Source organism: Triturus cristatus, chromosome 1_2, assembly GCF_964204655.1.
Source record: "Triturus cristatus chromosome 1_2, aTriCri1.1, whole genome shotgun sequence".
NCBI classification, from domain to species: Eukaryota; Metazoa; Chordata; class Amphibia; order Caudata; family Salamandridae; genus Triturus; species Triturus cristatus.
The window spans coordinates 351,345,257-351,361,066 of NC_140580.1; the positions used below are offsets into that span (position 1 = coordinate 351,345,257).

General features: G+C 47.1%; 1 protein-coding gene across 1 annotated transcript in view; it reads left to right on the forward strand.

Annotated features, from left to right (window-relative positions):
* The first annotated feature begins 4,911 nt into the window (after positions 1-4,911).
* Positions 4,912-15,810, forward strand: part of AGMAT (agmatinase (putative)) — a 101,965-nt gene continuing 91,066 nt past the window's right edge. The window contains exon 1 of the mRNA XM_085604143.1: positions 4,912-5,774. Coding sequence (XP_085460269.1) covers positions 5,395-5,774 — 380 coding nt within the window. The 5' untranslated portion in view covers positions 4,912-5,394. The remainder of the gene's footprint in view (positions 5,775-15,810) is intronic.

Genomic DNA, 15,810 nt, shown 5'->3' on the forward strand with positions numbered 1-15,810 from the left:
TCTCTCATTTCACTCCTGGGGTCTTTTCGAAAGGATCCCCACTGGACCTCGCTCTCTCCAGGCAGTATCCTTCCACTCACAGGATCCATTGTTCTTGAGTCAAGCAGAAGCTGGCACTCCATGTGAGTGTTCTTGATTCTCCTGGGTGATGCCCGTCAACCAGCATGGAAGACTGAAAGACCCTTGGTTCCCAGTACTGGTCTCGACAGGCATATCTCGTGCCGAACGTCTCCATGCTGATGTAGAGGTTCAGTTTGGCAATTTGGGAATCTTAAGCTCCCATTTTAATCATCCATTTCCAGTCACACTTGTGTTTCTGCCTTTAAAGTTCATGTTCTGGGGGTTGCCCCTTTTAAGTGAACACTCCTTTGTTGTGCTCTTCCTTCGGAGAGCAGTCTATCACAGTAGGACAATCTGCAGTCTTGATAGACCCTAACACAGGCCATGGGAGTGACTAGAGGGTCATACCTAGACGTCAGCCTCAGTGATATGTGCATCAAAAGGTTTGCCAAAGGGCCCGAGTCCTGCTCTTTTGATTCTCTTATCAGCCCTGCTTCCTTCCTCAGATGTGTACAGGCCCCTTTGACCAGTGCCCTCCTTTCAGAATCAAAGAGCCCCTATTAATGTGCATCGAAGAGCCTTACTCTTGCATTCCTCCGATGTGTGCCCCACCCAGCTCTCAGGAATGCAGCAATACACAAATGTGTCTAGGGAGAACTTCTTCCTCTCCCTGCTCCTCCAGCAAGCCCCGGGCCTCCAAAATGGAACTCAGTGTTTTCTATGTGTTGAGTCCATTGGAAACACACACACACAATACTGTGCACCCACATACAAACATGCACAACCTCCAATGAACCGTACTCTTGCACAGGCATCTATGCGTCCCAACGCGCTCATGCAACACCGTGCACTATCGCCTACATTAGGTACCAGCTCACAACCCACATATAGTTCATGAGCAAACGCAACTATTCTTGCTATTTTCTGTTGTACTGTATCTTTCTACAGACGCACGTGTATTCCAGCGTGCACAAACAGCCATGCACGCCATTTTCTAACGCACTATACCTTTCCACAGACACTCACATCCCAGGGCTGCATACAATGCAATGCAGGGCAAGGGTGAGTTAAGCACCTAGCAGAGGAACTTTACTAGAGAGGGTCAGAAGGTACGCAACTCCGCCAGGCTTTGCTTGTTACGTACTGAACAGGGGTGGGAGAAAAAAAGGGGAGGTCTGGCTATAATTTACCCCTGCTTTTTTAAGGCAATTTTTCCCCCTATAGCCAATGAGGGGTGTGAGGCACTGGCCTTTAATTTTAATATATCGAGTCACCACACTTTCAAAGGCATCTTATTATATAGACCCCCGAATAATAAGCAGACTTTTATTTCAGCGATTGGTCACTTGCTGGAAGATAGTATCTGTCACAGTTCTTATACAGTTTTGGGAGACTTTAACTATCATTTGGAGGTACTCCTACATCCGGATACAGCCACTCTTTTAAATATTATGAATAGCGTGGATCTTACACAACAGGTTATGGATCCTACTCACTTGGCAGGACACACGCTTGACGGCATTTTTTCCAATCACCCCGGCTTGCAGGTCCTAGGAGATATGCCTCTGATTTGGTCTGATCATTCGGCCATCTTGTTTGACCTTGCTAGTCGGGGACACGTCTTAGTGGAGATTAAGAGCATGAAACATATCGAGTTCTGTCCTTGGAATAGAATACACACAGGGGATCTTCAAGATCTTCTCTCGGTCTCCCTTACTCCGGCAAATTCAGAAGCTGAAGAAGGGGCAATCTCCTATACGAGATGGGTTAATATTGCCTGTAACAAACTTGCTCCATCTAAGAGCATTAGACCCAAGAGACTCACTCTGTTGACTCCTTGGTTCTCCGAAGAACTGAAACAAGGTAAACATACCTGTAAACGGCTGGAGCGTTTATGGAGGAAAGAGTACAAGGAATCTGACAGGATGGCGTATAGGAAGGGCTTCGCAAATTACAAACAATTGTTGTTTGTCACTAAACAGAAATTCTTTGTTAATAAAATTGAGCTTGCTAAAGACTCAGCCAAAACTCTTTTTAAAACTGTTTTGGACCTGTCTTCCCCGCGTCCTGTCCGATTGCAACCAAGCGCAGAACTCTGTGAAAGGATCGCATCCTTTTTCTTGAATAAAGTTGAAGTGATCTTTTCGGCCCTGAATGGTTCTTCGTCTGAGGGAAGTGACGAGGATGGTCAGAGGGGGATCGTTGTCCCTAATGTAGTTCTCGAAAAATGTAAGGCTCTTCCTCTTGACCAAGTACGCGCTCTCCTGGAAACAGCAAGATCTGGATCACCTTATGACGCCTGCCCGGTATCCATCGCAAAGGCAGTAGCTGAACCTCTAAGTAAAGCTCTGACCCCAGTATTTAACTCTATGATTGAGACCGGATGTTTTCCCAGGCTCTGGAAAAAGGCTTCAATCTTACCCTTGCTTAAAAAACCCAACTTAGACCCACTGGAACCCTCAAATTTCCGTCCAAAATCTAGGCTCCCACTACCAGCCAAAATGGTGGAAAAGGCCCTAAATACACAATTGGCGGCCTTTCTTCTCAGATCTCAGACGTTAGATGAAACGCAGTATGGTTTCCGAAGTGGCCACAGCACAGAATCGGCACTGCTGAAAACCACGGATGAGATCAGAAGAGCGGTAGATTCGGGAGGAAGGGCAGCCTTGATATTATTAGATTTATCCGCTGCTTTTGACACGGTCCACCACCAACGTTTGTTGGATCGGCTCTGGGCATGCGGACTTCAGGGCAAGGCCTGGAATCTCATAAAATCCTTTCTTACTGACAGATCCCAGGTAGTTTCCATGGGTGACTTCCAATCAAAACCATTTATTCTACCTTGCGGAGTCCCTCAGGGTTCGTCTCTGAGCCCGACCCTGTTTAATATTTATGTGTCCTCATTGGCCTCCATTATTAAGACCTTTGGTTTTGACTTAACATCCTACGCAGATGATACCCAAATTGTGGTATCCTTGCAGCCAGGTCAGGAGGGCAGCTTGGTCAATAGATTTCATGACTGTATGATGGCAAGGAGTCACTGGATGGCGGATAACTGCCTAAAGCTGAACTCCGATAAAACAGAGGTCATGGTGTTTGGAAATGCCCCAACCTTTTGGAATGCTAAATGGTGGCCTGCTAGCATGGGGATTTTCCCAGTCCCAGTTCAAAAAGTAAAAGATTTGGGAGTAATTGTAGATGACAAGCTGAATCTGGGGGCCCAAATTAATTCAGTCTCCTCCTCTACGTCGTTTGTTCTTCAGACTGTGAAAAAAATTATGCCTTTCCTGCCAGCAGGAAGCCAGAAAACAGTGATCTCGGCTCTGGTGATGTCTAGACTGTCTCTATTTAAACATCCAGGAACGCTTTCTGAACAAACTACAAAGGCTACAAAACGCAGCGGCCAGACTACTTACTGGGATCCCTAAATTTGCACCTATCTCTAAAGAAATCCAGAAACTTCACTGGCTTCCAGTCAGGAAAAGGATACTCTTCAAAACTTTAAGCACGGTTTTTAAGGCGCTTCATGCGACCGGACCTGACTATCTGCAAAAGCATCTAAAGTGGTATATACCCTCTAGAAATCTGCGATCACTAGGGGCAAAATTGGCCACTATCCCCAAGATAAAAAAACTTTCATGGGGAGGCAGAAGATTTGTCGTGGGGGCAGCTAAGGTCTGGAACGCTCTTCCGGCTCAGCTCAGAAATCTGTCAGATCTGCTGTCCTTTAGAAGGGCACTAAAAACATGGCTATTTATCCACTAAACCTGCATACTCCTCAGTCTGCTCTTTGGTAACCGAGCTATATAGGATTTGGTAACAGCGCCAGGACACCCCAGGGTAACCGTTGCGCTTAATACATTTATTAACATTAACATATTATTAACAGAAGGTACCATTCATGTGACAAAGACAAAAAGGCCTGTTCACTCTTATAAGCAGCAAAAACTAGAAACACTGTATGCTGCTATCACCGCGTTTGTGCTACTTAACTCCTGGTGAAAGCAATAGCCTTCCACCATTTGAGGGTAGCTCTTTGGGTGCCCCTCCTCGTCTAAGAAGATCGCAGTGCATGAGACAGGCCTAGGGCATAGCTCTCATGTATGATCCATGTACACCCATGACCAAAAATTGTCACCAAGGATCCAGATATCACTGTAGCTGGGGCATTCAGGGCAGGGCTAAATATTTATCACCATGCGAGTTGCTTTTCTGTGCCAACACTTGCAGTCTCAGAACCGCACAACAGGCATTCAATTCCACTGTTCCCTCGTGAACACATTGTGTGATCCACAGCGCATCGCTTTACTTCACTATGTATATTTTTTATTAACCATCCACACTGAGAGCACATTTCAGTGTATGTGCTCTACAAAAACCTCATTTATTTGCCGCTAATATAAAATATTAGATATAAAGATATAAAAAGAGACCGTGGCGAACTGACACCTTTTTAAGTAATAGTGGTGACGTAATCACAGCATGGGCGGGGATATTATTGAATGCCTGATGTTTAAAAAAATATTAATTTCAAAAATGTCGCTCCATTCCATAATATAATCATATCTATTTAAATGAGATACTCAAAAACGTTTAAAGATTTTTTTTTCATTTTAAAGTCCTTCGTGATATTTTTCATGGCGGTTGTGGCTCAGCTCGTGCTTTAGCTATGAGAGCCGAGCCAGACCACAGGGCTCTGTGTAACACCCTCACCCTCTTCACCCCCGAAGGATACGAGTTTATCCTACGTCCTTGGCTGATATACCAGTTTTGTCTGTCGACGTTGGATTCTCAGTCCAGTCCCACATTTAAGGGAGTAAGGGATGAGCGCGCTCCACAACTCTCTCGTGCACTACCGTGCTTGCTTGCACACGAACACCCGTGTAACTCGTTAGTGGGAAGAGTGTTGAGCTTTGTGCTGTGGGCGGGCTGTGCAAAGGTTGGGAGTGTGTAGCTGGGGAAATGGCACTGATTGAGGTGGGAGGAAAGCCAAGGTGGGGGTGGTAGTGAGGGAAGGAGGCAGTGCTAGGCTCCGAAGAGAGAAGTTTATCAGGGGAGCCGTGCAGAGGTCTGTGCTATTGAGGCGACAGTGACGTGGGTGCTGATGTTTGAGTGGTTGTGGAAAGGTGGTATGTGCGGGTGGCGCTGAGAGTGCAAAAGGGAGTTAATGGTTGAACCTAGGGACGCTGGCAGAGTACGGAGGCGGACAGAAGAGAGAGAGAAACAAGGTACTGTGCACCGGGGAGGCACGGCAGGGGGAGGAGCCGCGCGCTGAGAGGCCTCACCGGACAGCGCTATTTTGAGCCTCGGCCTAAGAGCAAGAAGCCGCTCAGCATGGCACGCATCGGCATGGCTCGGCTCAGCCCTCTGCTCAGACCCCCCACCTGCGCTCTGAGGGTGTCGGGGGCCCTCTTCTCCAGCAGGTGTCTGGGCAGAGGAGCAGCGCGTATTGCCGGGGAGCCCGTGCCTCAGGCCGCACTCTCCTCAGCTGACAGGCCGGGTCTCCTAAGCCCAAGGGGGCTCCGGCCTCTTGCACCCTATCGCACCGTTTCGGGCCTATCCCTCAACATGCCCCCGAGTGCGGAAACCGTGGCCCGCCCTGCAGGGATCTGCACCATGCTGAAGCTGCCCTTCCAGGAGTCACCAAAGGGCTTGGATGCAGCTTTCATCGGGGTACCCCTGGACACCGGCACCTCCAACCGCCCCGGAGCCAGGTAACAGTGAGCAGGGGTGTGGGGTCATAATTGTACTTAACTATCCGGGACAGGAGTGTCATGCCTAGAACATGGGATGTCATTTACTTAATGCTTCCACGCATGCAATTTAGGATGCAGTGACTGCTTTCATGACAAATTAGAATTGGAAACCAGTAGTTGAGGTAAGATGCTGTGAGTGAGAAACGTTAAGGGTTTCCATTTCTGAAAGCAGAAAGACAGGCGTCAAAGGGATTTTTGTACAGAAGCGAAGGAAGGGCATGACCCACCAGAGCGACGTCAAAGGAGAATAAATGTGGACTTGGCCAGAAAAGAATACTTTTGAGAATACGCCTGAGACTCCAATAAAGGAAGATGCATTTTAAAAACAAGCATTGCCAATAGGTCAATCAAGCAAGAGCTGTTGGCTTTGACAATGTGTTTTAGCTATGTTGTACACCAGTGTGGCTGCTGTTCAGCATGCCTAAAAATGAATGGGGTTAAGATTGGGATAGATTGGGGTGAGATGTTGAAGTGTGGTAGAATGGGGTGGGTAGATTGTGGTTGATTGTGGTGGGGAAGGTTAAGATGGGGAGGTTTGGGTAGATTGCGGTGCAGAAGTTTGGTGTGGAGTACATTAAGGAAGACTGGGATTAGAAAATACTTGCGTGGGGTAGATTGTGGTGGGCAGACTCTAGTGGGGGAGATTGGGTTGGGGTAGATTGGGGCCCATTTGGGTGGGGTAGATTGGGGTACATTGGGGTGGGGTATATTGAGGTGATCAGATTGGAGTGTGGTAGATAGGGGTAATTAGGCAGTGTTGATTTGGGTGGGGTAGATTGGAGTCGGTAGTTTGAGGAAGATTTGAGTAGCTGGAGTGGGGTAGATTGTAGTAGATGGAAGTAGAGTGTAGTGGGTAGATTGGAGTAGATTGGAGTGGGGTAGATTGGGGTAAATTGGAGTGGCGTAGATTGGGCTAAAATGTTGTAGATTAGATTGGAGTGGGGAGCGTGTGGTAGATTGGAGTGGTGTAGGTTGGTGTAAATTATAATGGGGTAGGTTGGTGTAAATTGGAGTTGGGTAGTTTGGAGTGGGAGGGATCAGGTGGGGTAGATTGGAGTGAGGTACATTGGGGTAGATTGGAGTGGGTTAGATTGGGGTAGGTTGGGTAGATTGGGATGGGGTGGATTGGAATGGGATAGATTGATGTAGATTGGAATGGGGCAGATTGTGGTAGAATGGAGTGGAGTAGGTTGAGGTAGACTGGACAGAGGTAGATTGGAGTAGGGTAGGTTGGGTAGACTGCAGTAGTTGTAGTGGGGTAGAATGGGGTAAATAGGAGTCAGGCCGATTGGAGTGGAGTTGATTTGGGTGTGGTAGAGTGGGGTAAATTGGAATGGGTAGATTGGAGTGTGGTAGATGGGGTAGACTGGAGTTGGTTAGATTGGGTGGGTAGATTGAAGTGGGGTAGATTGGGGCAGGTTGGGTTGGGTAGATTGGATTGGGGTATACAGGAGTGGATACATTGGAGTGAGGTAGATTGGAGTGGGGCTGACTGGGGCAGATTGGAATGGGGTGGATTGGGGTAGGTTGGGTTGGGTATATTGAGGTCAGGTAGATTGGAGTGGGGAGATTGGTGCAGAATGAGGTAGATTGGAGTGGGGTAGATTTTGATGTGGTAGAGTGGGGTACATTTGAATGGGGTAGATTGGAGGGTGGTAGATGCGGTAGACTGAAGTGGGTTAGATTTGGTGGGGTAGCCTGGAGTTAGGTAGATTGGGTTGGGCAGATTGGAATGGGGTAGATTGGTGCTGAATGGGATAGATATGAGTGGGGTAGATTGGAGTGGGGCTGATTGTGGCAGATTGAAGTGGGGTGGTTTGGGGTAGATAGGGTGGGGTGCCTTGGGGTAGATAGGGTGGGGTGCCTTGGGGATGGGTTGATTGGAGTGGGGTAGATTGGTGAAAATTGGGGTAGATTGGAGCGGGGTAGTTTGGGTAAACTGGAGTAGTTGGAATGGGGTAGATTGGTGAAGACTTGGGTAGAATGGAGTGGGGTAGTTTGGGTAGACTGGAGTTGTTGGAGTGGGGTATATTGGTGAGGAGCAGCTAGTGAAAACACAAGCACTCGTATAGAGTACATAAACACAAGTAAAAAAGTAGCTCTCAAAACTGCTGCAGAATGGGATGGACACAAGTACTTGATCAGTGCTCTAGGGCCAAGCAGCCTTTACATTTTCTAGTTAATCAATAGCACACATAAACATTATTTCAGGGAGCAGGCATCCTGATAAGAAAGCGTGTTTCTTCTTAAGCTCTCTGATCTTCCCTTGGCTCCACAGTACAGGAGACCCCCTTCCCTTTCAGTCATGGCATCTCACCTGCCTATATTAACCTCTCCGGGACAGTTTTCATCTAACAAAAAGAAGGGGAACTGTTTTTGTTTAATTAAAAAAATATGCACACATCATTACCCCTCAGATCAGGCCCACTTCGACCTCTCAATCGATTAAGCATTTAGTGCTTTTCACGTGACACGCGAAGAGCACACATGAGCGTCTGACTAGCACCTATGAGTGTTTTATTCAACAACTGAAGAACATCCTTGGTTGTCTAGCAAAAGACACTGAAAAACCCCAGCGGGTGCCTTTCATCAACACTTTGTGAACATCGATGGGTGTTTCGCATGCAAATAAAGCCATTTTATATAATGAGGCCCCTTTTTCATGGGTTTACAGCATACGGTAAATTATTTGGAGTGATACTGCATTCGCAATTAATTCAAGATTAAGCTACAAAAAAACTATCTTTGACAAATACTGAACTGGAAATAGTTGGAAAGACAAGTAGTTGAACTTAGACAGGAATATTGCTTGAATCCAGTGCTGAAAATGTACTGGTGGTTGCCGGTGGGGGTCACCCCATTCATTTTCGGAGACCGGCACATATTTTTCCTCATCAGACATCAGGGTCGCACTGGGATGACAAATAGGCCTGGGTACCAAAAGAAAAGCAGCCCCCGTAGCAAATAATATAGCTGAACAAGTGGCCCACGTTTGCAAATCAGTTCAGTTTTGCACTTGTAAAGGCATGCTGTTTGGGATTTTTGCAAGTCAAGGGAAACTGTGTGCTTGTGTGTTTTCTGCAGGCTATGCCTGGGGCAATATCTGTGAAATCATCAGGAAAAAAGTCCCACCTGGCCCTAAAACAGGCCCACAAACTGCTAAAACAAGCATCAGCAATGCAATAGGTCTCGCATTCTTTATTTGTTTATTTTTTATTTTTATTTGAAAGGTTTTATATAGCGCTGGCAAGACCCGGAGGTATCAGAGCGCTTTACAAGAGTATCAGACCACAGTTGCAGGCTACATTGTTACAGCGGTTACACAGTTTTAGAGCATAGCTACATAGTTACATGTTAGGTTGAGACAAACAATAAGGACATACACGTGAGGGAAAAATCATGTAAGGGGATTAATTCAGGGGAAAGGGGATAGGAGCAGGGGAAGTAGACAGAGAATGAAGGAGGGAAAGAGGAGGGGGAGGGAGCGAGACACAGCATGAAAGAGGAGGGGGAGGGTGACGGCGGCACAAACCGGTAGACTAGTAAAAGCTACGTCCAAAGTTCAGTAAGCTGTGATCTCAGGGGGAGTGGTATCATTCCCCCTCTCCGTTGCGAGAGGCTCCCTTTACGCAGTGGACTCTCTCAGAGGGGTCTCTGAGACTCCAAGGCCTACCTACTGAATCCTTCCACAACAAGGGGAAAGGAAGTGCTTTGGCAAGGGGCGCCATACCATACCTCAACTGTGCGTGGCTCCCTAGACGCTGTGGACTCTCTGAGGGGTCACTGAGACTCCAGGGTATGCATATTGGATCTTTCCCCAACAAGGAGAGAAGGAGTGCTTAGTCAAGGGCAACAAGGAACAGGGGGCTAGGAGGCGGATCGGAACTGGTAGGTTTACAGAGGGGGAACAAACAGCAAAAGAAAAATCACATTAATTACAGAAATATAACACATTCAATACCAGGGTAAATTAGCGATCAGAAAAAGACAGGATCCCCAAAAGGCAGGGGTCAGGGAGAACAAAGGGAGGGAGTCAGCGAGTTGAAGAGTCCCACAAGAAAGAGATATAGATAGCAGAAAAGGGAATGTGTATGTTGTAGAGTCAGTCAGGGGAGAGAAGCAAATGGGAAAGCTCAGAATCACAGAATAGTGATATTAAGTACAAAGAACTACTACATATACTAGTGGTTAGAGTTAAAACTATGTAAATAGTAAATTCACTCAGGATTCCATTTTCACAACGATTAGGCTAAAAATGATAGTACATTATTTATCTACAGAGTGAACAGAGAAATAAGACATCCAAGGGGGTAGAGAGAGGGGGGGGAGATGAAATAGGTGATATCAGAGCGCTTTACATAAGGTTCCATAAAATAACAAAGTACATTAGAATCAAGATACATCAGTAGCGAAAAACATTTAAAGAGAAGGGAAGACGATAAAAATGGAAAGTAAAAGGGTAATGGCATAGGGTAGGGGGAAACAGGGAGATAGGACAGAGAGACGTAGGAATGTCTGCCCAAAGACCGGCTGGGTAGGTGACGGCAGAGGGGGAAGTCCAAAGCCCATCTCCTCTATAGCTATCAGGTAGTTCCACCGGGCATCGGCCAGAAAGGAAGGTCTTGGTGGAAAGACATTAAAAGAGCAGGAGAACGGGAAGAGTGGATCGTAGAGGGGAAAGGGTAGGGTAAAAAGGTAGGAGGGAGAGAACGACGGTTAGACGAATGAAAGTGCCTAAAGTCCGCCTCGGTAGGTGAGGGCAGAGGGGAAAGTCTATAGCCCATCTCCTCTATAGCTGTCGTGTAGCTCCACCGGACATTGGCCAAAAGGCTAGGTCTCAGCGGTCAGGGGAAAGATCACAGGTTCAATGGTTAGGTGAGTAGACCAGCTGGGGGTTAGGATCAAGTTCTGTTCAGAGTCATGTTTTTGTCCCCATGTAGTAGCACAGCGTGGAAGGGACCGCTGTGGCTGCCATTTTAGGGTCAGGTAAGGGATTGAGTCCTTGGTGTAGTATTCAGCCGGCCCCCATTTTGTACTTTCACCGAGAGTGGGAGGGGGGTGCTTGTTGTGCAATGGTGTAGCTTAAGGACAGGGCCAGTGCCCGATTGCCTCCCCGAGATGGGAATATTTCTGAATTAGACCTGCTCGGGGGAGAGACGGCCGCCATATTAGGATCAGGCGGGGCACCTCCGTGATCACTCCAGGTTGCTTAAAAAGAGAATCCAGGACTATCCTTGAGATCGGAGTTGTTGCTACTCTTTCAGTCTCATTAGCAGCCTCAGCATTGTAGATGCTAAGGGGACCCAATAGTGAGGGATATTGCTTAAGGTCCCTGGCGAGTGTCTTCCATAGGCGCCATATTGGGGACAGGAACCTTACCGAAGGGCTCTTCGGATAATACAAATTACGTTGCCCTAATAGACTGAGAAGACAGTGTCGGGAGCCCCCCAACCTCACCGGGCACTTCAAATGAGGCTCGCAGCGCTCTCGGCGATATCACCAATGACCCTGCTCACCGTCTTACAACTCACGGTGAGCATCATCAGAGGCGGGTGGGATCCTCCTGGGATCGATGTTATTTTCACCCCGGGTAGGGCGCCCCTCATCCGTACCGGCCAGCTTCTCAATCCACCTCAGCCGTGTCACTCCTGGGTGTTTGCTTCTCTCACTGGGAGCGAGGGTGCAGATCGTTTACTGCTCCGCTGACTCGGTGCAGAAGAGCCCGGCAGTACCGATTTTGTCGTCTGCACTGAAAATCTCAGCAATGATCGACCGGAGAAAGGTAAGTTTAAACTCCAGGGGAACCAGTTCCATTCCGGTAGTGGGATCAATTGCTTTAAGAGGAAAAGCAATGCGGCGGAGTGCAGCTCTGGACGATTGACAGAGGGTGACTACGGAGCAGCAGCTCCGAGCAGCCATTTTCCCTCTCAGGAATTAAAAATAAAAAATAAAAAAGTTTTAACTCGAGTTTGAGCTATTGGTATTGTAAATGACAATGCCTTGTATTTATGTTTTGGTTTTTAAAACATAAATAAAAGGCATTGTCAATTACAATGCCAATAGCTTAAACTCTCACAAATGCGAGGCCTATTACATTCCAAATGCATGAAGGCATTGCTGAGTTGCCCCTTCTGTCTCCCATGGCCCCTGGAGAGCTCCCCATTTTCTACGAGTTAAATAAATAAGCGGGTGGTCACAACTGTGCACAAGAGACCCACCTGCAGTAAGAGAAACTCATTAAAGAAAATAGTGCTTACAGACTAAAGAAGACATACCGTGTAACAACTGAAGTAAAGGGGCCAGTCCTCATGGGAGGTTACAAATGAAGACTAGGCGGTACTAAGGAGGGACTAACAAGCCTAATAACGAATCAGAAGCCAGCATTTACGAAGGACAAGGACACAAGCCAATGACGAAGATGGGCGGAGAGTAGGCGGGGCTTCAAGTAAATACACCAATACAGCATGACTCGCTGAGCAGCACATGCACTGCCCAGGCTCGACCTAAAAACGGCCCACACTATGTACTGTGACACCAGCTCTTCAGGCACTGGCTGATTGCCCTTTAGGCCAGTCCCACCTTGAAAGACATTTCCCAAGACAGACAAAAACACTCAAAGAGGAAAATCGGAGGAAGAGAAAGGGAGAAAAGCTGAGACCCGCAGGAGTAAAATAAAGGGGGGAAGAGTGTCTGGCAGTGGATTAAAGAGACCTGAGGTAGATTAAAGACTACGCAGCCTTGGTATTCTGTGCATTGCCATTTACTAGCGCTGGATATGGGCTTCTGAACAGAGCTTTGGTCACTAGCACCTATTCTTTTACAAATTAAGCACTGCTTAAACCCCTTTGGTCCACCTCAAAAAATTGTGCAGTCATTAGTGCTGTGGAAGAGCAGTCACCGCCTATTGTAAAGTTTGAAGTCAATATTTTGCCACATTAAGGAAGGCAGGTGATGTCAGGGTGTTGCCATTGGCCCAGTGCTTAATTTGAGCCGGTAACTTCCGGTGCTTGACACCGGCACTTAATTGTTAACACCAGCACTTGTGGAAGTGTGCCTCAAGGAGGCGCTGTCTGAGATGACCACAACAACAGTCGAGTATTAATTTATTCAGTATACGTTAAAAATGATTATTAGCTGCCGCTCAAGCCATTCTTATAGCTTTGGGGACCTGGAATAGTTTGAATCGTCACACTTGTAGGAGTGTGATGTTTAGTAGTTGTGTTGTTACTATCATTGGCAGAGCAGACAGGGGCAATGTGTGCTGCAAGCTGCAGTGGACTCCTGACCAGAGCTCTGGCACTTGTTTTAATTTACATATTAAGCACTGCATTGGCCAGACATGAAACCCTATCATGGTACCTGCAATTTCAGTATATAGCTTGAAAACATTCAAGGCCTTTTGTGGGATAAGCTCCAATGCCTGCAACAATAGTAGCTACTGGAATTGATTGCATTGAAGCTGGCCTTGCTTTCTGCCAGTTCGGTGGCCAGGCTGGCTGCAGTTTGAAACTTTCAGGAATTATTCATGCTGACTCAGTGTTTGCCTGGCAAACCATCTACTTCGCAAACAGTTGGTCAAAGCAAAGTTAATTTATTTACGTATTATACGCATACAGATTACATAGCTCGTACCACACTCTTGGGTATGGCCAACAAGAGTGGGGTACACACCTAAGAGCACCCAAGCATAACTACATTAAAACAAATACAGCAGATGGTGCCAAATGGACAATCTTTTTTGCACCTTTTCAGAGTAAATTTATGTGTTGATATATTTACTCGTTGTATTTAGAGTAATCTATACAGTGACAAAATTACAGGATGAAATGACAAAATATACAACGAGGTGAAATGCTTATGCTTGAAATTCTTTTAATATTTGGGTAAACCTCATTGATTGAGTGAATTGGGGTTATCTGTGGTGATAATGTTGGAGAGTAATGTTTCATATCCTTTTTGAATGTCTCGTAAGAGAGGTTTGCGCAAATGTCTGAATGTTCAAACGGAATTCCAAATTCTAGAGCCATTTTCTGAAAACAATTAGGACATAAATCAGCTTCACATATTTTTTATGCAATGCAGCACAGCAACCAAGGGACATATTTACAAGGCCCCTGCACCACCGGAGCATCACTTTTTTTGACGCTTCAGTGGCACACAATGCTGAGCCATATTTACAACAAAGTCACCTGCGTTGCTTTTCATACCCTTATAGATATGGCCCCCTTTCACTCATTACTCTGCATGAAAGGGGCATTCCATGGGTGTTGCTGTGGGTGTTCCAAATAACACCCATGGATACTAACACATTCCCAGATTTTCAAGATTTCATTAACCTGGGAATGCGTCAGATTTTAACACCTCCACAGGTAAGGCGTTTAACCCCTTCGCCGCGGCGCGAATTCCGCCGCGGTGCTGGGGGGGTGCGGGGTGACCTCGGCGCCGCCATGCTCGTGACGGAACCACTCCGTCATGAGTCACGGGCGAGCTGTGCTCATGACGGAGTGGTTCCGTCACGTCTCCGCCCACTCGTTAATTCGCCCGCACAGGCGGGGAATCAGCGACGCGTGGGCGGAGCAGCCGCAGCATGACGGAACCACTCCGTCATGAGCACACGCTGCCCGTGGCTCATGACGGAGTGATTCCGTCATGCGCACGCAAGGGGTTAAGTGGCACAACGAGGAGAAATACCTTTATTTCTCCTTGTTTTTGCTCTTTCTATGTGTGCTGCAGAATGCAGCTTGCAGCACACATAGAAGGAGGAAAACGCCATCAGTGATTGTTTTTGTGCAGGAAGGTGTCCCTTCCTGCCCAAAACCAGTCATCCCTGCAATGCAGGCACCCTTGCACCACAGTGCTTGGGTGCCTACATTGGTGCTAGGCAGCCAATTGTGCGCTACTGCAGAGGAAAGCACAGGGATACCTCGTATTGCTGTAAATACGACGCATCCCTGCACTTTCATGATGTTGCAGCTTGGTGCAGAAAGATGGCTTGCAGCACGCGCTGCGTCATTTTCCTGTAAATATACCCCCAAATTTGCTGTGCTGCATTGCACTAGGGGACAAAAACAGCACATATACATAACTACTAAGGTTGGTCTGCTGCTGCAGTCATCCCCTTGTCCTGGCAAATTGATAAGGATGCTTAGCACGATGTACAGCTCATACTATGGTGCAGAGATGAGGGTGCACTGTCTAGTATAAAATTTGCCCTGGAAGCATACCCTTCCAGTGTAAATTCCTATGCCTAGACACAATAAAAAAAGTATCTCATGCATTGCGTGTGATGTGTATTTCGATACACATTGAATGCATGTTTTGTTTGAGAAATGAATACTTTTCCTTGTTAATTTCTGCATCCTCTTACCTGATACACCATTTGTTCTGCTAGCATACGCCAGTCCATATTCTGCACCCACTGATTTGCACTCGGTGCAGTGTCTGACGCCCATGCCTGTATGATGTCTCTCCTGGCTATAGTCAGTGTAATATTATTTAACAGGAGGGAGTATCTCTGTAATGTCTGCTCTCTCCGTATACCCAGGCCTACCAGCTGTGCCGGGAGGGCTACTGGATTGCCTGTCATCAGCCCCATGAGCCCCTCAATTGTTCGTCAATAGTATCCCAAATTCAGACACATCCACAGAGTATGTACCAAGGTCACCCGCACCCTATGGGCCTTTGTCATCGGGGATCCTACTAATTGTATAGAACCTTGTTCTTGTATAATATGCCCAGCTCAGTATCTTGAGCTGTACCATTCGGAAACCTGCTTGGTTCATCACTTCCCTTGGGTACCTACATGCTTCCTACCAGTTCTCATCTTCTAGCATTCCAAGGTCCCGTTCCCACCTGGCCTTCAGCTTAAGCAGGGGTGTCCTGAAGTTTCTGACTAGAGTGGCATAGATAAGCAAGATCCTGCGACAGAGGAGCGGTGCAGCCAGCACCCTAAATTCTAGAGGGGATTTTTCCTCCATTACATCAAAATGACCGA